This window comes from Hyperolius riggenbachi, chromosome 5 (assembly GCF_040937935.1).
Source record: "Hyperolius riggenbachi isolate aHypRig1 chromosome 5, aHypRig1.pri, whole genome shotgun sequence".
NCBI classification, from domain to species: Eukaryota; Metazoa; Chordata; class Amphibia; order Anura; family Hyperoliidae; genus Hyperolius; species Hyperolius riggenbachi.
The window spans coordinates 182,513,285-182,535,652 of NC_090650.1; the positions used below are offsets into that span (position 1 = coordinate 182,513,285).

Below are 22,368 nucleotides of genomic sequence, written 5' to 3' on the forward strand. Positions count from 1 at the left end.
CCGTTAAAATTATGTCCCTATCACAATGTATGGCGACAATATTTTATTTGGAAATAAAGGTGCATTTTTTCCGTTTTGCGTCCATCACTGTTTAGAAGCCCATAATTTATTAAATCATATTGATATACTCCTTTGACATGAATATTTAAAAAGTTCAGACCCTTAGGTAACTATTTATGTTTTTTGTTTTTTTTTATTATTGTAATTTTTTTTTTTTTTAATTTAAACTTGTATGTGGGTATTTTTTGGTGTGGGAGGTAAACCGGGTTTTTTTTAATATATTTATAGGTTAATTCTTAAAACTTTTTTTTTTGTAGGTGTAATTTGCTATTTGGCCACAAGATGGCCAGAATCAAAAAGTCCTGGGAGCGATCGATCTCGCTCCCAGGCAGAAGAAAGGAGACCAGAGCTCAGAAAAGCCGCAGCGTCTGAAGAGACGCTGTCGGCTTTTCTCCGGGGGGGTCCGATCAGCGAAAGGGATTTATAATCCCTTTCACTGATCGGTGGGCTACCGGCCAGCAGTGGGGGCGCGCACGGGGGGGCCCGCGGGCGCACGCGCGACCCGCGGGAGTGCGCGCAGCCCAACTGGACGAGAAATCTCGTCCAGTTGGGCTTAAGTGGTTAAGTTCTGTTAAGATGTTAACAGGAAGTTCTTTTAGAAGCTATTTTTTATGCTATTCCTTTAACCGCTTGCCGCCCGCGTCACGCCACTGGGCGTGGCCGCGTCGGTAGCCCCAGGACCAGCTAACGCCAATTGGCGGAAAGTCCTGGGGCAGCAGTTTACGGGAGATCGCGCGCACGCTGCGCACGCATCTCCCGCTTGGTGGGCGGAGCTCGGGAGACTGTTACACGGCGAAACCGCCATGTATTTACATGTGCAGCGCTGCGATCAGCAGCAGCGCTGCACTGGGGACAGCCGTGTGACACGGCTGTCCCTCTGGGGGACAAGAGAGCGATCGGCTCTCATAGGCAGGAGCCTATGACAGCCGATCGCCGTGATTGGCCGGCTTGGGGGAGGGAGGGGATTTAGAAAAAAAAAAAGAAAATAGTAAAAAATATTTTAAAAAAAACAAAACAAATATTTATCAAAAAATAAATAAACACGGGGGGGGGGGGGGGGCGATCAGACCTCACCAACAGAGAGCTCTGTTGGTGGGGAGAAAACGGGGGGGGGGAATCACTTGTGTGCAGAGGTATACGGCCCTGCAGCTTGGCCTTAAAGCTGCAGTGGCCAATTAAGGTAAAATTAGGCTGGTCACTAGGGGGGTTTACCACCATGGTCCTCAAGAGGTTAAGAAGATTACTACAGGTTTTACACAGCTACTATATACTGTACATATCTACCAATTCAGATGAGTAGAGATGGCCTGAACGGTTTGCCGGCGGACAGTTCCGGCGAACATCAGCTGTTCGAGTCCATGGCGGGTAGCAAACATATAGGACGGTTCGATCCGCCCCCTATACCTTATCATTGGGCTAAACTTTGACCCCCTACATCACAGTCAGCAGACACATGGCAGCCAATAAGGCTGCACTCACCCACGGACCCCCCCCCCCCCCCTATAAAAATGCAGCAGCGCCTGTCGTGTTCTCAGTCTGGTGCTGCTGCTGTAGTGAGTGGAAGGGAGAGACATTGCTGCAGAGACAGGGACAGTTAGCTAGGAGCTTCTGTTTGTTGCTTAAAGCACCCTAAAACAAAAACCCTTTTGAGGGCTCGTATTGTTCTATTTGGGGTTTGTGTGTGTGTGTGTGAGACACAGGTCACACTGCATACAGGCCACAGCGAGTTGCTGGGCCTTGTAGTTTTACTATACTCTTCTAACTATTGCAAGCAAGCTGTATATCATAAGCTGTGCTTAGCTTCCAACTGTATCTGTTATTGATATCTGTCTGTGTGGGTTACAGACTGCATACAGGCCAGGCCACAGTCACTGCTAGGCCTTGCAGTTCTACCATCCTCTTGTATGTGTTACAAACCAGCACACTGTGTATCATAAGCAGTGCTTGGCTTGCATCTGTATTTGTGATTGAAAGTACTATAGGATATCTGTGTGTGTGTGTGTGTGTGTTAAAGTAGACAGCCCTGTGATACACACACACACACACACACACACACACAGCTATACAATACAATACAATAAGATTTGTAAAGCGCTTTTCTCCCATAGGACTCAAAGCGCATAGTTGTGTCTCAGATCAATACAGGGTTGCAGGCTGGACTGTGTTACAGAGGAGTTAGTCAGATGTTCATGAATGCCAGACTGAAGAGGTGGGTTTTCAGTTTAGACTTAAATGCTTCCAGGGATGGAGCTGTCCTGATTGGGTGTGGCAGGGAGTTCCAAAGTGTAGGGGCGGCATGACAAAAGGCCCTGTCTCCAAAGGTTTTGAGGTGGACTCTGGGGGTGACCAAGTTGTTACGTCCTTTTGATCTAAGATTGTGTGTGTGTGTGGGGGGGGGGGGGTGATGTAGTTGCAACAAGTCCTTCAGGTATCCAGGGCCCAGATTGTGCAAAGATTTGAATGTCAGTAAGCCAATCTTAAACAAAATTCTCCATTTTATCGGTAGCCAGTGGAGTGAGCACAGGGTTGGTGTTATGTGGCAATGGCGGGGTTGGCTCACCCTTGCGGCGGCATTCTGTACTAATTGCAAGTGGTGTAGGTGTTTCTTATGAAGGCCTGTGTAGAGGACATTGCAGTAGTCCAACCTTGATGTGATGAAGGCATGAACTAGGGTTGGAAGATCCTCTGAAGGAATGAGGTGTTTAATCCTTGCAATATTCCTTAGGTCAAAGAAGGAATGTTTCACAACAGCTGAGATTTGATTCCTGAAGCTTAATTTTCCATCAATCAGTACTCCCAGGCTGCGTACATAGTCTGAGTTGTTGAGGTCTGAGCTCCCTATCCTTAGCGGTGTTGGTTGAGACTGGCGCTGCTTTGCTGTTGATCCCTAACCTTCGATAGCAAGAACCTCAGTTTTGTCAGCATTAAGTTTTAGCCAATTATTATTCATCCACTCCTGAAGCTCAGCTAGACATGCGTTTATTTGTGGAGTAGGGTCTGTGACGCCAGGTTTGAATGACAACTATAGCTGGGTGTCATCTAGAGTTGAGCTGAAATTTTCGAAGTTTCGCGTTACAATAATTACGCATGCGAAATTTGGTATTACGATGCGAAATTACGGTAGCGTAATTGCCATTAAAATCGTAATTGAAAATACCGTAAGCGTAATTTTCAACGCGTAATTTCGCGTTTCGTTCATACCGTAATTTCGCATTAAACCGTAACGCTCCCGTATAAAAAAGCCGCTGACCTTAAGGGTTAATAGCAAAGCCCCCTTAAATGCTAAGAGCCTAAAATTTGGAGAATATATTAAGGAGATCAAAAGGAATAAGAGGAAAAAAATTTTTTTCAAGAAGACCTTATAGTTTTTCAGAAAATCGATGTTAAAGTTTCAAAGGAAAAATGTATACATTTAAAAACCCGCCGACTTTAACGGTTAATAGCAAAGCCTGCTTAAAGTTTAGGAACACCAAATTCCCAGGGTATATTAAGGGGATCAGTGGGAATAAGAGGAACATTTTTTTTTTCAAAAAGACCTTATAGTTTTTGAGAAAATCGATTTTTAAGTTTCAAGGGGGAAACTGTCTTTTAAATGCGGAAAATGTCAGGTTTTTTTGCACAGGTAACAATAGTTTATTATTTTCATAGATTCCCCCAGGTGGGAAGAGTTTTACTTACTTCGTTCTGAGTGTGGGAAATATGAAAAAAAAAACGACGTGGGGTCCCCCCTCCCAGACCTCTTTAACCCCTTGTCCCCCATGCAGGCTGGGATAGCCAGAATGCGGAGCACCGGCCGCGTGGGGCTCCGCACCCTGACTATACCAGCCCGCATGGTCCATGGATTGGGGGGTCTCAGAAGGGGAGGGGCAGCCAAGCTTTCCCCTCCCCCTCCGAGCCCTTGTCCAATCCAAGGACAAGGGGCTCTTCTCCACCTCCGATGGGCGGTGGAGGTGGAGGCCGCGATTTCCTGGGGGGGGGTTCATGGTGGCATCTGGGAGTCCCCTTTAAAAAGGGGTCCCCCAGATGCCCACCCCCCCTCCCAGGAGAAATGAGTATAGAGGTACTTGTACCCCTTACCCATTTCCTTTAAGAGTTAAAAGTAAATAAACACACAAACACATAGAAAAAGTATTTTAATTGAACAAAAAACATAACCACAAAAAAAGTCCTTTAATATTCTTAATTAACCATTAATACTTACCTGTCCCTTTAAATAAATGATCCCTCGCAATAGCCTCGGAAATGTTCTATCAGTTACAATGTAACAAAGTTATTACAATGTAACAACTTTGTTACATTGTAACTACGCCGCACCCGACGTCACTCGCCGCTCAGCCGCCGCATACACTTACGCGTCCTTGCAGGACGCTAAGTCCCCGCCGGCTCCCGCTGTCCACCCCGCCCACATCTGTCACCCACATGTGGGTGACATGTGGGTGACATGTGGGAGAGGCGGGGAGGGCAGCGGGAGCCGGCGGGGACTTAACGTCCTGCACGGACCCGACAGAGCTCTGAGCTATATAGCTCAGAGCTCTCTAAGCATCTTTGTATTTGGGCTCCAAGGAGCCCCATTGGTCCTTAGCAGACCAATGGGGTTCCTTCAAATCAGAAGGAACCCCATTGGTCTGCTAAGGACCAATGGGGCTCCTTGGAGCCCAAATACAAAGATGCTTAGAGAGCTCTGAGCTATATAGCTCAGAGCTCTGTTGGATCTGTGCAGGACGCGTATGCGGCGGCTGAGCGGCGAGTGGCGTCGGGTGCGGCGTAGTTACAATGTAACAAAGTTGTTACGTTGTAATAACTTTGTTACATTGTAACTGATAGCACATTTCCGAGGCTATTGCGAGGGATCATTTATTTAAAGGGACAGGTAAGTATTAATGGTTAATTAAGAATATTAAAGGACTTTTTTCGTGGTTATGTTTTTTGTTCAATTAAAATACTTTTTCTATGTGTTTGTGTGTTTATTTACTTTTAACTCTTAAAGGAAATGGGTAAGGGATACAAGTACCTCTATACTCATTTCTCCTGGGAGGGGGGGGTGGGCATCTGGGTGACCCCTTTTTAAAGGGGACTCCCAGATGCCACCATGAACCCCCCCCCCACCCAGGAAATCGCGGCCTCCACCTCCACCGCCCATCGGAGGTGGAGAAGAGCCCCTTGTCCTTGGATTGGACAAGGGCTCGGAGGGGGAGGGGAAAGCTTGGCTGCCCCTCCCCTTCCGAGACCCCCCAATCCATGGACCATGCGGGCTGGTATAGTCAGGGTGCGGAGCCCCACGCGGCCAGTGCTCCGCATTCTGGCTATCCCAGCCTGCATGGGGGACAAGGGGTTAAAGAGGTCTGGGAGGGGGGCCCCTACGTCTTTTTTTTTTAATATTTCCCACACTCAGAACGAAGTAAGTAAAACTCTTCCCACTTGGGGGAATCTATGAAAATAATAAACTATTGTTACCTGTGCAAAAAAAAACTGACATTTTCCGCATTTAAAAGACATTTTCCCCCTTGAAACTTAAAAATCGATTTTCTCAAAAACTATAAGGTCTTTTTGAAAAAAAAAAATGTCCTCTTATTCCCACTGATCCCCTTAATATACCCTGGGAATTGGGTGTTCCTAAACTTTAAGCAGGCTTTGCTATTAACCGTTAAAGTCGGCGGGTTTTTAAATGTATACATTTATCCTTTGAAACTTTAACATCGATTTTCCTGAAAAACTATAAGGTCTTTTTGAAAAAAAAATGTTTCCTCTTATTCCTTTTTTTTTTTATATTCTCCAAATTTGAGGCTCTTAGCATTTAAGGGGGCTTTGCTATTAACCCTTAAAGTCGGCGGCTACCTAACATTGATCCATGCATCAACTTTTCCGCTTGGGAGCATGACCATACGCATTAATTTCGTAATACCCACTGTAATGCGAAAATTACGCGAAAATTACGCTTACGTGAAATTTCGCGAAATTCTTCTTCATTATGATTATGTACTTACGGCCATAATCGGAATTACACTAATTACGCGAAATTTCGCGAAATCGTAATTAGGTCATTACGCTCATCTCTAGTGTCATCAGCATAGCAATGATATGTCAGGCCATGTTTTTGTATGATTTCTCCAACTGGCAGCATGTATATGGTGAAAAGTAAGGGGGATAATATTGTGCCCTGAGGTACACCGTATTTTAGTGGTACAGGGCTGGAGAGGAAGGGCCCTAAGGCTACCCTTTGTGTTCTGCCAGCCAGGAAGGAGTTGAACCACCGGAGAACAATGCCATCTATGCCACAGTACTCTTGTAGCCTGTTGAGCAATATTTCATGATCGACTGTGCCTAAAGGCGCTGAGAGGTCGAGCAAAATCAGGATGGAACATTGACCATTGTCTCTTGCCATGAGCAGATCATTGCAAATCTGAGTGAGGGCTGTTTCACAGCTGTGATATTTCCTGAAGCCAGATTGAAGAGGGTCAAGGATGCTGTTTCTGGAGAGCCTGGCTTCAAGTTGGAGGTAGACAGCCTTTTCCATAACTTTTCCCAGAAAGGGAAGGTTTGAGACAGGTCTGTAGCTGTTTAGAGCATCTGGGTCTAAGGATGGTTTCTTGAGTAGTGGCCTGATGATTGCTTCTTTCAGACTAGATGGAAACCACCCTTCTTGTAAGGAACCATTGACAATTTTATGAAATGCCGGTGTAAATAGTTCAGGGCATTTCAACATAAACTTAGTGGGGCCAGGGTCCAGATCGCAGGTAGTCGGGCGAAGGTTTGAGAGGATATCCAAGATGTCTTTTTCAGTGATTACCTTTAAATCAGACCATGGTGGTAGGCTATTTTTGCATCCGTTATATGGTCCTGCATGGGTTTCTGGGGCTGTGAATTGAATGGCAGATAGTATGGAGGAGACCGAGTCTGAGAAGAAGTGGGCAAATTTCTCGCACAGTTCCTGTGAAGGTCTGATGCTGGATTTCCTGCAAGATGGATTGCAGAGATTGTCAACCGTGCGGAAAAGTTGGGCAGGTCTGTTGGCTGCATTTGCAATTTCATGAGACAGGAATAAGGACTTCTTTGTATCAATGCCGGTGTAAATAGTTCAGGGCATTTCAACATAAACTTAGTGGGGCCAGGGTCCAGATCGCAGGTAGTCGGGCGAAGGTTTGAGAGGATATCCAAGATGTCTTTTTCAGTGATTACCTTAAAATCAGACCATGGTGGTAGGCTATTTTTGCATCCGTTATATGGTCCTGCATGGGTTTCTGGGGCTGTGAATTGAATGGCAGATAGTATGGAGGAGACCGAGTCTGAGAAGAAGTGGGCAAATTTCTCGCACAGTTCCTGTGAAGGTCTGATGCTGGATTTCCTGCAAGATGGATTGCAGAGATTGTCAACCGTGCGGAAAAGTTGGGCAGGTCTGTTGGTTGCATTTGCAATTTCATGAGACAGGAATAAGGACTTCTTTGTATCAATGCCGGTGTAAATAGTTCAGGGCATTTCAACATAAACTTAGTGGGGCCAGGGTCCAGATCGCAGGTAGTCGGGCGAAGGTTTGAGAGGATATCCAAGATGTCTTTTTCAGTGATTACCTTAAAATCAGACCATGGTGGTAGGCTATTTTTGCATCCGTTATATGGTCCTGCATGGGTTTCTGGGGCTGTGAATTGAATGGCAGATAGTATGGAGGAGACCGAGTCTGAGAAGAAGTGGGCAAATTTCTCGCACAGTTCCTGTGAAGGTCTGATGCTGGATTTCCTGCAAGATGGATTGCAGAGATTGTCAACCGTGCGGAAAAGTTGGGCAGGTCTGTTGGCTGCATTTGCAATTTCATGAGACAGGAATAAGCACTTCTTTTTGTTAATCATCATTTGATATTTTTTCAGGTGAGCAATTAGGGAAAGTTTATCATCAGGGGACTGATGTTTCCGTCACCTTCGTTCCAATCTGCGTCCCTGTTTCTTTAGTTCCTTTATAGAGTTGTCAAACCAGCGAGCGTGATGTAGTGGTGCGGAACGTTTTATCTTTAAGGGAGCTATGGCGTCAAAAGTGGCTGAGACATTGTGGTTATATTTAAGAACCATGGATTCAAGGCCTAAGTTGTGATCTGTCAGTCACTGTTCACCTAGATTGAGGCTGTTCTGAAGATGTGTGGGTGACAAACCTTTCAAGGAACGATATTTTATTAGTTCTTTCACTTGGTGTTTTGCAGCTGGTGCTGTAAAGGAGAAGTGGAAAGTGTGGTGGTCTGACCAAACTACTGTATCAATTTCCAGATTGGACATTAGGAGTTCGGAATGGAAAATGAGGTCCAAAGTGTGTCCTTTTTTGTGGGTAGGGAGGTTGATGACTTGAGAGAAGCCCAGTTCATTAATGGAGAGAAGTAGCTCAGTTCCTAATTGAGAACAGTGTGTATTGTCACTGTCACAGGCCCCTAGTGGCCGGACCGCACAATGCCTTCCAATCGGTTTCAGCACACAGACCATGCAATCTGTGGTCACAATCGGTGCGCAGACCATGCAATCTGTGGTCACAATCGGTGCGCAGAAACCGCTGGAATCTTGGCAGCAGACCGACTAGAAGGGAGCCTGTGAGTTACGGTACTTACAAATTACACATTATTTCAGGGTATAACTGCCACCACCTCTGTTACCATGGGACAGAGGAACCCACTGACTGGCTGAGTCTAGACCTGCAAAAACAAACGGTTAAACACACTCTATTCTGTCTAGCTAGCAACAATAGTAGCGACTCTTCAGAAGCCCGGGTTCAGTTTGTGCGGCTGAATAATAGTGTAGCTGAACAAATAAAGGACGTTTATAGACAGCTGCTGTGTATTTGACACTGATTGTGTGCCTCTTTGTGATTACACACACTGTCTACCACTATTGAATATTGTTAGTAGTGCATACCCCCAATATGGAAATGACAGGCAGAGGCAGACCACCCAGCAGGTCTTTTTGATATCGTGCTGGCATGATTTTGTTTGGCCCTAAACCAATGCAGTATTCAGAGCGCACGAACCCTCAACCCCAAGATTCTGAGGACGTAGTTGGCTGGTTAACACAGAACACCTCATCTTCCTCCGCTTCCGCACTGACATATCAATCTCCTCCTGCTCTGATTCAGGCACCCCACAACTACTTACCACTCACCCGGCAGCCACCACACCACCACCACAACTACTAGCACCACAGCCGCTCCACAGCACATGTCGCACATGTCACACATGTTTGTGGTGAATTTACTGATTTACAACCATTATTGTTACAACATGAAGGCACTAAGGATGTTACACCAAAACCACCACATATGTCTGAGTTAGGCATCACTACACATGGACGTAAGGTGTGAGGATGATGATGAAGAACTGTGGTTGGTTCAGTTGGGAGCCCGAAAGACGAGATAAACAGGGGGACAGTTCAGAGGTGGAGACAGAGAGGAGGAGGAGATGAGTTGATATAAGCAGCAGGGGGAGCTTGTCGCAAACAGCTTGTGGCAGTGTCCGACGGCATGTAGCGCCACCTAGGGTCAGCCAGCCTACACACCTTTTAACGCCAGCTGCTGCCGCCAACACCAAAATGCCGTCATCCCAGAGCTCACCAGTGTGCCATTTTTTGGTCGTGGAAAAAGCAACACCCATGTAGGGACAAGTAGTGTCATCTCTGGCACACAGCATTGAGTCAAGGGTCCATCTGACCATGGATGTCTGCCTGACAACCCTTTTCAGCTGTTTGTGGTGTGTTAAACAGTGAGTTTGGTCTTTCAGTGTGAAGCAGTACACTACTTACACTACCTGATCGATGTATACACACGCAAGTTGTGTTAAAGCACTTTATGCCTCCAATTTAGCAATGCAATGTAAATTCTGCCCTTTAGGGATTGTAACCCTACTCTGTGTCAAATACATGATTTTCAGAGGGACTTTTAGCATGTATCGCACACTCCGCCATGTCCCCCTCCAGGTGTTAGACCCCTTGAAACAACTTTTCCATCACTTTTGTGGTCAGAAATCGTCCCTGTATGTTTTAAAATTCACCTGCACATTGAAGTCTATGGCGGTTCGCCCAGTTCGCACGAACACAAACTTTTGAGGAAGTTCGCGTTTGCAGTTCGCGAACCCAAAATCTGAAGTTTGGGCCATCTCTACAGATGAGACTACTTTTAATTCTATTCTACATAACTGTTATATTCTTTTTTTGAATGTACTTAGAAGATTGATGATTGCTTGGCTATAAAGGCCTGATAAGATGGAATACTGTTTGAAGGAAACGCTACTTGGAACTCTTTTTAATTTGTATATATGCTGTAGTATGATAGGCAAATCCATTTTTTTAATATAAAATTAAATACTGAGTGCTCTGATTCATTTCAAGGTATACTGTCAATCTATAATTACTGTTATAGAGAGTTCAGACCCCGCTATGCCGGATTTATATAATAACAACGCTTTAAAGGCTGCACCTTTACTGAGTTAGCGATCATGCAAAAGGCAAGAACTGCACAGATTTTTGACACCATTGCTTATAATTTTACATGGAGAGCAGAGGAGGACAGGGTGGAGCAGGCAACAGAAGGGGAGACATGGGGAACAGAAGGGGGAACATGGAGGACACAGGAGGACTGAAAAGGTAAAAAGGGGCACAATAATTTAGGAAGAGCATCTACAAAACCTGTCTCCACAGGTATTTTTGACCATTCATCTTTAGTAGTGAGCTCCCAATCTTTCAGGTTGGAGGGTCTTCTTGCCATCACTCTCCACAGATTCTCAATTGGATTTAAGTCAGGACTCTGACTGGGCCACTCCAAAACGTTAATGTTGTTGTCTGCTAATCATTTCTTCACCACTTTTGCTGTTTGTTTTGGGTCATTGTCATGCTGAAATGTCCACTGGTGCCCAAGGCAAAGTTTCTCTGCTGATGTTGTCATTGAGAATCCTCATGTATTGCTCTTTTTTCATGGTGCTGTTTACTGTGATTTGGTTCCCTGGTCCTTTGGCTGAAAAACACCCCCAAAGCATTAGGTTTCCACCGCCATGTTTGAAAGTGGGGATGTTGTTCTTTGGATTGAGGCTTGGGCTTCTCCTTTTTTACGCCAAATGAAGGAAACATCATTGTGACCAAACAATTAAATTTTTGTTTTATCTAACCCTAACACAGAAGACCAGTCTTCTTTTTTGTCCAGATGAGCATTTGCAAAGGCCACACAGCAAAATTAGATCTTAAATCTTTATTTCTTCAGTAGTTGCCAAATAGTTCCAGAATGGTAGAAAGTATTTGTTGATGCCCAAAAAAATTACTTAACAAGCTCTGTTAAGCATACCTAGTATGTGGTATATCTTTTTGGCTTCTTATCTTTTCTGTGTAAAATACATGTTATTGTTCGTTGTTTTACAGACAGCTCAAAAGGCAATAAGCACATGACAGTAAAATTTGTGCAAGATACTTCCAAGTTCTGGTACAAGCCTGATATTTCAAGAGAACAAGGTACGGTACTTGTGTTTTCCTTAAATTCTGCAAGGGGCAGCTTACAATATTAACCTCCCTGGCGGTCTATTAGAAACCGCCAGGGGGCAGCGCAGCACAATTTTTTAATTTTTTTTTTAATCATGTAGCGAGCCTAGGGCTCGCTACATGATAGCCGCTGTACAGCGGCATCCCCCCGCCCGCTTCGATCGCCTCCGGCGATCTTTGATCAGGAAATCCCGTTCAAAGAACGAGATTTCCTGAAGTGCTTACCCCTTCGTCATGGCGACGGGGCGGGATGACGTCACCGACGTCATGGACGTCGTGATGTCTAAGGGAGTCCCGATCCACCCCTCAGCGTTGCCTGGCACTGATTGGCCAGGCAGCGCACGGGGTCTGGGGGGGGGGGCGGCACGGCGCTGCGATTTTGCGCGGAGCGGCAAAGTGCTAGCTGCGTGTTGCAAAAAAAAATTGATGCAAATCGGCCCAGCAGGGCCTGAGAAATCCTCCTGCGTGGCATAGCCCGAGCTCAGCTCGGGCTTACCGCCAGGAAGGTTAAAGCCCAACATTGAATGATATGATCTCTCATCATTTACATTCTCCATGCTGATAAAGGCTAAGATATGGACAGTGATTAAAAAAATACCACAGCCAAGGTTGGATTTCTCTGTAGGTCATCTGAAAGAGGACAATACACCCTGATCTAATAGTCTCTGAAATGAATGCAGCTCTGTCCCGGTCTCTCTCTATCTGAAACAAAATGAGAAACCACTTCTCCCCTTTTAATGGCCTATGGTGTGATCTGTTAAGATTGGTTGCTGGGACAAGGGGTGCAGGGGTGGGAAAAAGCTATTGGCCAAGCAAAGGGAGTTTGCCACTTGACCTTTTCCTGTCCGACTACCTCCTGGGCCTGTACTTCCGCATTCTTACCTAAGCCACATGAAGAATTTGACTGCCAGGTTCTTGAAAATCTTAGAGGTAGTTTGAAGCTGATTCACTGTAAAACCGCTCCCCAAAGTGGAAGGGGGATAATGCCTTGCTTGTTGGTAGCACTGTATGCACAGACTATGATACTTCCTCTGCTCATAAACTTTTTGCAAACTTTTTCCTGGAAATTTGCTAATCAAATCTTTTGTCTCACTTGTTGCTGTTTTAGGGCTTGTTCTCACTATGGGCGTTTGCGGATTTTTTTAAGTGCGGGCGATTTTTGAAATCGCTCTAAAAGCGCTTGTGCAATGATTTCTTATGAAACTATTCACATAAGAGCGTTTTGATTTCTTTGCAATCACAAACGCTTTACCTGTACCATTTTTGGAGTGTTTTGGCTTCAATGGAAGGTATAGGAAAAGTGCAAAATGCCTTAAAAAGCACTTACAGCAGCGATTTTGTGAGTGCTTTTTTGTCCGTGTCAATTTAAATGTGATGTATTTCTGGGTCAGCCTGCAATTATGTTTGGTTAGAAGGAGAAGGAAAATTAAAAGTGCATCATGAGTCACCGGAGTTGGTTCACAACTGAGGATTTGATCGCTGAAGTTCAGGGTCATTATGCATTTTATGATAAAAAGCACCCTGGATTTGAAGATACACCCAAGAAGAATCTGGTGTGGGCTGATATTGCTGCTGAGTTTGCTGAGGACATTTGGGATGATTTGCCTAAACAAGATAAAGCTAAAAAAAGTAAGTACCTTCTTATGTTTTCACTAATCTTTGCTTTCCCTACATCATTGTGTTGTTTTACATAGTTACATAGTTATTGGGGTTGAAAAAAGAAATACGTCCATGGAGTTCAACCAGAGAACAAAGTACAACACCAGCCCGCCCCCTCACATACCCCTGTTGATCCAGAGGAAGGCGAAAAACCCTTACAAGGCATGGTCCAATTAGCCCCAAAAGGGAAAAAAATCCTTCCCGACTCCAGATGGCAATCAGATAAAATCAGATAAAATCCCTGGATCAACATCATTGGGCATTACCTAGTAAATGTAGCCATGGATGTCTTTCAACGCAAGGAAAGCATCTAAGCCCCCTTTAAATGCAAGTATAGAATTTGCCATAACTACTTCCTGTGGCAATGCATTCCACATCTTAATCACTCTTACTGTAAAGAACCCTTTCCTAAATAAATGTCTAAAACGTTTTCTCCTCCATGCGCAGATCATGTCCTCTAGTCCTTTGAGAAGGCCTAGGGACAAAAAGCTCATCCGCCAAGCTTTTATATTGCCCTCTGACGTATTTATACATGTTAATTAGATCCCCTCTAAGGCGCCTTTTCTCTAGACTAAATAAACCCAGTTTATCTAACCTTTCTTGGTACGGTGGCTTGCAAAAGTATTCGGCCCCCTTGAAGTTTTCCACATTTTGTCATATTACTGGCACACACATGAATGAATTTTATTGACATTCCACGTGAAAGACCAATACAAAGTTGTGTACATGTGAGAAGTGGAACGAAAATCATACATCATTCCAAACATTTTTTACAAATCAATAACTGCAAAGTGGGGTGTGCGTAATTATTCAGCCCTCTGAGTCAATATTTTGTAGAACCACCTTTTGCTGCGATTACAGCTGCCAGTCTTTTAGGGTCTTTTAGGGTATGTCTCTACCAGCTTTGCACATCTAGAGACTGAAATCCTTGCCCATTCTTCTTTGCAAAACAGCTCTGGCTCAGTCAGATTAGACGGATGGACAGCGTTTGTGAACAGCAGTTTTCAGATCTTGCCACAGATTCTCAATTGGATTAGATCTGCACTTTGACTGGGCCATTCTAACACATGGATATGTTTTGTTTTAAACCATTCCATTGTTGCCCTGGCTTTATGTTTAGGGTCGTTGTCCTGCTGGAAGGTGAACCTCCGCCCCAGTCTCAAGTCTTTTGCAGACTCCAAGAGGTTTTCTTGCAAGATTGCCCTGTATTTGGCTCCATCCATCTTCCCATCAACTCTGACCAGCTTCCCTGTCCCTGCTGAAGAGAAGCACTCCCAGAGCATGATGCTGCCACCACCATATTTGACAGTGGGGATGGTGTGTTCTGAGTGATGTCCAGTGTTAGTTTTCCGCCACACATAGCGTTTTGCATTTTAGCCAAAAGTTCCATTTTGGTCTCATCTGACCAGAGCACCTTCTTCCACATGTTTGCTGTGTCCCCCACATGGCTTGTGGCAAACTGCAAATGGGACGACTGCTTTTCTGTTAACAATGGCTTTCTTCTTGCCACTCTTCCATAAGAGCCAACATTGTGCAGTGCGCGACTAATAGTTGTCCAATGGACAGATTCCCCTACCTGAGCTGTAGATCTCTGCAGCTCGTCCAGAGTCACCATGGGCCTCTTGACTGCATTTCTGATCAGCGCTTTCCTTGTTCGGCCTGTGAGTTTAGGTGGACGGCCTTGTCTTGGTAGATTTACAGTTCTGCCATACTCCTTCCATTTCTGAATGATCGCTTGAACAGTGCTCCGTGGGATGTTCAAGGCTTTGGAAATCTTTTTGTAGCCTAAGCCTGCTTTAAATTTCTCAATAACTTTATCCCTGACCTGTCTGGTGTGTTCTTTGGACTTCATGGTGTTGTTGCTCCCAATATTCTCTTAGACAACCTCTGAGGCCGTCACAAAGCAGCTGTATTTGTACTGACATTAGATTACACACAGGTGCACTCTATTTAGTCATTAGCACTCATCAGGCAATGTCTATGGGCAACTGACTGCACTCAGACCAAAGGGGGCTGAATAATTACGCACACCCCACTTTGCAGTTATTGATTTGTAAAAAATGTTTGGAATCATGTATAATTTTTGTTCCACTACTCACGTGTACACCACTTTGTATTGATCTTTCACATGGAATTCCAATAAAATGGATTCATGTTTGTGGCAGAAATGTGACAAAATGTGGAAAACTTCAAGGGGGGCGAATACTTTTTCAAGCCACTGTAAGTGAGACCTTCCATCCCACGTATCAATTTTGTTGCTCGTCTCTGCACCTGCTCTAAAACTGCAATATCTTTCCTGTAATGTGGTGCCCAGAACTGAATTCCATATTCCAGATGTGGCCTTACTAGAGAGTTAAACAGGGGCAATATTATGCTAGCATCTCGAGTTTTTATTTCCCTTTTAATGCATCCCAGAATTTTGTTAGCTTTAGCTGCAGCGGCTTGGCATTGAATATGATTATTTAACTTGTTGTCGATGAGTACTCCTAAGTCCTTCTCCAAGTTTGATGTCCCCAACTGTATCCCATTTATTTTGTATGGTGCTAGAACATTGGTACAAACAAAGTGCATGACTTTACATTTTTCAACATTGAATTTCATCTGCCATTTATGTGCCTATATAGCCATCCTATCCAGATCCTGTTGCAATATGACACTATCTTCCTGAGAGTTGATGATTCTGCACAATTTTGTATCATCTGCAAAAATAGCAACATTGCTTACTACTGCATCTACTAGGTCATTAATAAATAAATTGAAGAGCACTGGACCCAATGCAGACCCCTGTGGGACCCCACTGCTAACAGTCGCCCATTTTGAGTATGATCCATTGACCACAACTCTTTGTTTTCTGTCCATTAGCCAGTTCCCCATCCATGCTCACAGACTCTTCCCCAGTCCTTGCATCCTCAACTAACTCAACTTTTGCACCAGACGTTTGTGTAGAACAGTGTCGAAGGCCTTTGCAAAGTCCAAGTATATCACATCTACAGCATTCCCAATATCCACATTAGCGTTCACTACCTCATAAAAGCTGAGCATGTTAGTCAAACAGGACCTGTCTTTAGTAAACCCATGTTAATGCTGATAAATAAGATTATTTCTACTATGAAGTCATGTATAGTATCTCTTAGTAACCCCTTAAATAGTTTGCATACAACTGATGTTAAGCTTACAGGTCTATAATTTCCTGGATCTGATTTTTTGCCCTTGTTAAATAATGGGAAAATGTGGGCTGTACACCAATCCACTGGGACTCTGCCAGTTGAAAGACAGTCACAAAAGATGAGTTAAAAGGGTTTATCTATAACTGAAATTAATTCCCTTATGACCCGAGGATGCATGCCATCCGGGCCAGGTGCCTTGTCTATTTTTAATTTATTTAGTCTTGCCTTCACTTCTTCCTGTGCTAAGTATTTAATATTACAGTTGGAAGATTGAGACTCTTCTGCATCTGTAATTGCAACAGTGATGTTTGCCTTGTGAAGACAGAAGCAAAGAAAGCATTTAATAACTCTGCCTTACATTGGTCATCCACCATTGAGTTCCCACCCTCATCCTTTAGGGGTCCAATACAGTCAAGCTTTCTTTTTTTAGAGTTGATGTACTTTTAAAACTTCTTTGGGTTAGATGTTATATCCCTAGCGATTTGAATTTCAGCTTCAATCTTTGCCAGCCTAATTTCTTTTTTGCAACTTTTATTGCACTATAATTGCTTAATGCAGCCTCGGTCCCCTCCTGTTTTAGGACCTTATAGGCATTCTTTTTCCCCTTCATTTTATCTCTAACCTTTCTATTCATCCACAGAGGCCTTTTTTTATTCCTAGACATTTTGTTTCCTTATGGGATATACATACTACAATATTGATTGAGAATACGTAAAAGTTTGCCATTTCCCTTCAGTGTCCTGCCTTTGTAGTACATTATCCCAGTTCACCAAACTTAGTGCCTGCTTGAGTTGATTGAACTTTGCTTTTCTAAAATTCATAGTTTTAGTGGTCCCGCTGCCCCGCGGCCTATCAGTCACCAAATCAAACGTTATCATGTTGTGATCACTATTTCCCAAATGTTCTTGAACCTGCACATTGGATACATTATCTGGTCTATTAGAAATGATCAAATCCAGTAATGCATTCCCCCTACTTTTGACCATTTGAGTCAAGTAATTGTCATGTAGTGATGCCAGAAATCTGCTGCTTTTACCAGAATAGGTAGCCTCAATACTCCAGTCAATGTATGGGAAGTTGAAGTCACCCATAACTATGACCTCATTTTTACTTGCAGCGTTTTCAATCTGCTGTAGTAATTGCAGTTCTGCAGCTTCATGAATATGTGGTGGCCTGTAGCATACCCCAATAATCAATTGGCAACCTTTATTTCCACAATGAATATTTACCCAAACAGACTCCACATCTTCACAATCTTCCTCCATCTCATCGTTCAGGACAGCTGTGAAAAGAATTCTTCACTAAGAGACAAACCTCTCCACCTTTTTCCCTGTTCTATCCTTCCTAAATACATTGTATCCCTCTAAATTTGCTATCCAGTCATGGCTTTCATCCATCCATGTCTCGGTTATTCTCACAATGTCATAGCCTTTGTCAATCAGAATGAACTCTAGTTCGTCCATGTTATGTGCAAGGCTCCTAGCATTAATTACCATGCACTTTATATTTTTACCACCGCATTTTCCAATTTTGGTTACATGAAATGGGCTACTTGAAGTTTTACCAACCTCCTTACTCTTTACACTGTCCCCTCCCCCCATAATGTTAGGCTCCCACTGTCTTTTTACCTTATCTTGTCTACATATTGAGACTTTACACTCCCGCCTCCCCCCAGATCCTTGTTTAAAATCTCCTCCAACCGTTTAGCCATCTTCTCCCCCGATGCAGCTGCACCCTCCCCATTAAGGTGCAGCCCATCCCTGCTGTAGAACCTGTAGCCGACTGCAAAGTCTGCCCAGTTCTCCAGGAACCCAAACCCCTCCTTCCTGCACAAATTTCTCAGCCACTTATTTAACTCCCTAAGCTCCCTCTGTCTCTCAGATGTAGCACATGGCACTGGCAGTATTTCAGAAAACACCACCTTGAAGGTCCCTGCTTTAAGTTTATCTCCAAGTACCTGGCTGAAAATCATTTTTGAGGACCTTCCATCTCCCACTAACTTTGTCATTGGTGCCAATGTGTACCATGACAGCCGGGTCTTCCCCAGCCCCACCCAATAATCTGTCAATTCTTTCTGCTACATGCTGAACCCGAGCATCCGGGAGACAACAGACTGTACGGCATTCACGGTTTCTTCGACAGATTACCCTATCTGTGTGCCTAATAATTGAATCCCCTCCACCAGTATCTGTCTAGCCTTAGCTGCACTCCTATTTCCTTTATTGTTGTAGCAGTCTGCGCCTTGGTTGCTAAGGGACACATCCTGCTGAAGCATTGCTACTCCAGAATCATCCTCCCCAATATTATGCAAACAAGCATACTTATTAGGGAGGGACAACTCGGGACTAGCCTCCCTGACACTTTTTCCCCTACCCCTTCTAACTGTGACCCAACTAGCGGCTACCTCTGCTTCTTGCTCCAGCTGCACTCCACCCACCTCATCTTCACCGGTTCCCTCCAGTGTCTGGATCGTGAGATCCAAGCTCTTCTCCATGTTGTGTATGCGTCTCAGTATTGAGAGATGTCCATTTAGCTCTGTGACTTTAGCCTCTAATTGAGCAACACGCACACACCCAGGGCAACAGTAAACTCCCTCAATCTGCTTTTCAAGGTATGCATACATGTTGCAGGATGTACACTGTATTGCATTGTCCAACATGATGACTATTGTGTGGGAAAAAATTACTTAAAGTAAACTGTGGTGGTAAAAGATGAAATGGGAGAGTGAGTGAAGCTGGGGTGGAGAAGAGGGAGAGTGAGTGAAGCTGGGGTGGAGGAGAGGGAGTGAAGCTGGGGTGGAGGAGAGGGAGAGTGAGTGAAGTGGGGGAGTGAGTGAAGCTGGGGTGGAGTCCTCAAAACTTAAAGACTACACCACAACATGCCTAGCATATTCTAACCAATGCAAAAAAACACAATATTGGTTGAAGAGAATTTTTTTTTAAGTCCTTACCTGCTGCTTAAAGTACTGCCTCTCCCCTTGTGCCTGTGTTCTAACGCCTGTTTTTAATGCCGAAGCCACTTGTGTCGAAGCTACTTAGTGAGTAAGCTCAGGTACTGAGTCCTGAAGCTGACCAAATACCTCCTGTTACAGCTAATCCCTCCCTCCATAGTATTTCAACTATGTAATGCTACTGGAATATTGAAGAAGGCAATACTATTATTCATATAACATGTTTATCTTGCAAATTAGGCCTCATCCTAGTTATACAAAAACACGTGTCTTTTAATCCTGTGGGGGTTTTTTTGTACAACAGCATGTTATATGAGCAAAATGTTTATCTTTTTCTGGGCCTCTACCTATAGATTTTTTAATAGTGCTCAAATGTATGGAATCAGGTTCATAAGAATAATAGACAAAATAATGTTTTTTCAAAATCATATATTTGATTAAAGTAAAAGCAAGAAGTTTTAAATCAGGATGATACCATTTATTGGCTAACTACAAATGAATAAGAATAAACAAGCTTTCGGCCTTGCAGCCTTCGTCAGGTTTATATCCTGTTAGTTTGCAAGCTGGTGGTACAGACAGCTTATATACATGCAACATCAAAAAGGGAAAACAGATATTTTTTTCAAGCATAAATACATCATTAAGATGCCTTAATACAAACAGACCATCTAAATGGGGTAAGATAAGGATCCTTGTTTACTTTATTGCTCACAGACCTGGTATAAGGATTGACCCAGAGGTATCGTAAATTCTTAGTTCACAAGTTCAGCTAGGGTGGCTGAGACAGTTCATATATCATCAATCTCATACCAATATAGAAAGTTGTTGTCCTTATTCAGACCCTTCTGCACAGCTTTGAAACAATTTATAAATTTTGTTTCTGCTATTAATCGGTCATTTGACGTTTTGAAGCCGCCCTTCAGGGCAGTGACACGAAGATCATCCATGCTGTGTCCGTTGGACCGAAAGTGTGTAGCAACTGGGAGTCCAGATTTGGTATCATTAATAGTGTGCCTGTGTCCATTCATACGTTTGCGCAGAGTTTGTCCAGTTTCTCCCACGTACATAACATTGGGGCATTTAGCACACATGATCAGATATACCAGATTGGTGGACCCACAAGAAAATTTACCTTGTATTCTGTACTCCTGTTGTGAACCTGGTATCGTTACCCTGTCAGTGGAGTAAATGTGTCTGCAGGTCCCACATATTTTTTGTCGGCAGGGTGATGTTCCGTTTTGTTGAGGCCTATTCAAAGAGCTCCTGACAATCATCTGTTTTAGATTGTGTGGTTGCCGATATGACAAGAGTGGAGGTTTAGGGAATATCGTTCTCAGTCTGTGATCCTTGTGTAAAATGGGATGAAGTTCCTTAGCAATCCTCCTTAAGATTTCCAGGTGTGGGTTGTAGGTGACAACCAAAGGGACACGTTCCTCTTTCTGGTTTTGCTTATATTTCAGGAGTTCAGTCCTGGGGATGTTGCTGGCTTTCCTGATTTGGGCCTCAGCCATGGGAGGACTGTAACCTTGTTTAATGAAAGTGTTCTTAAGGTGATCCAGGTGCTTGTCTCTGTCCATCCTGTCAGAACAAATCTGGTTGTTTCTTATAGCTTGGCTGTAAATTATAGAGTTCTTAATGTGCTTGGGATGAAAACTGTCATATCTTAGGTATGTGGGACGGTCTGTAGGTTTGCGATACACAGAGGTTTGTATGTTGTTACCCCTGATGTATATGGTGGTGTCCAGAAAGTTAATCTCTGTGTGAGAGTAGGTAAGTTTCAATTTGATTGTAGGATGGAAGGCATTGAAGTTCCTGTGGAACTGGAGAAGATCATCCTCACTTGCGGACCAGATGATTAAAATATCATCAATGAAGCGGAAGTAGGCCAAGGGTTTTATGCCACATGCATTGAGGTATTCCTCTTCGATTTTGGCCATTAATAGATTTGCATACTGTGGAGCGAATCGCGAACCCATTGCCACGCCCATCTGCTGTAAATAGAGGTCCTGTCCAAAAGTGAAATAATTATGAGTGAGAATGAATTTGATCAGTCCAGTAATGGGCTTTACAGGTATGCCCTGACCCTGAAGATATTTACGGCAGGCCGCAATACCATCATCATGGGGAATGTTCGTGTACAGGGACTCCACGTCCATCGTGGCCAGTATGGTTCCCTCAGGTACTGGGCCGATGGCTGACAGTTTGTTCAGGAGGTGGGTGGTATCCTGTAAGTAGCTGGGTCTTTTACAGACAAGAGGTTTCAAGATGTTTTCCAGCCACCCTGAGATGTTCTCTGTAAGAGTTCCGCTCCCTGAGATTATGGGCCTGCCTGGGTTTCCCTCTTTGTGGATCTTGGGAAGCATGTAAAAGCAGGCTGTTCTAGGCTCTTCAGGGATAAGGGTCCTTACATGTAGTCTGATGTTTGCAGGCAATCTGTTAACCATCCTATTAAGTGCCATCCTGTAGCCTTTTGTGGGGTCCCCCTGTAATTTGGCATAGTGAGCGGTATTGGATAATTGTCTTTGTGCCTCCTGGATGTAGTCACTGGTGTTCATTATGACTATGGCACCACCTTTATCCGCTGGTTTAATAATAATGTCCTTATTCTCCTTAAGGGATCTGATGGCCTGTCGCTCCTGTGGTGTTACGTTCTGGGCCAGTGTCTTTCTTTTACTCAGGATCCTGTCAGAGATTCTGCGTCTGAATTTGTTTATGTATTTATCCAGGGCCGGGTTTTTTCCTTCTTTGGGGGTCCATCTTTTTTTCTTTTTTTTCTTTTTAGATCTGGTGCGTTTTGGTCCATTATCCATTGTATCACAGGCTTCCTTATCATGGTAGTGTTCCTTGAGTCGCAGCTTTCTGAAAAATTCCTCCATATCTCCACAGAGTGCAATCCTGTCTATGGGTTTCGCAGGGCAGAATGACAGGCCTTTGGAGAGTACTGACATTTCAGCTTCAGTAGCCTGATAAGAGGAAAGATTCATTACACCTGTGGGTTGCTCTTTTTCTGCTGCTTGTGCATCCAGGCATCCACTCTTAATTCTAA

The 22,368-nt window shown here is 44.0% G+C and overlaps 1 protein-coding gene across 6 annotated transcripts in view; it reads left to right on the forward strand.

The window, feature by feature from the left end:
* Window positions 1-22,368, forward strand: part of LOC137518508 (tensin-3-like) — an 841,402-nt gene that overhangs the window by 544,606 nt on the left and 274,428 nt on the right. For 5 of the 6 annotated variants that reach the window (XM_068236462.1, XM_068236464.1, XM_068236465.1 and 2 more), the window contains one exon: window positions 11,430-11,519. The exons of the other annotated variant lie outside the window; for it this stretch is intronic. In XM_068236462.1, the coding sequence (XP_068092563.1) occupies window positions 11,430-11,519 (90 nt within the window). The remainder of the gene's footprint in view (window positions 1-11,429; window positions 11,520-22,368) is intronic. 6 annotated transcript variants of the gene reach the window in all.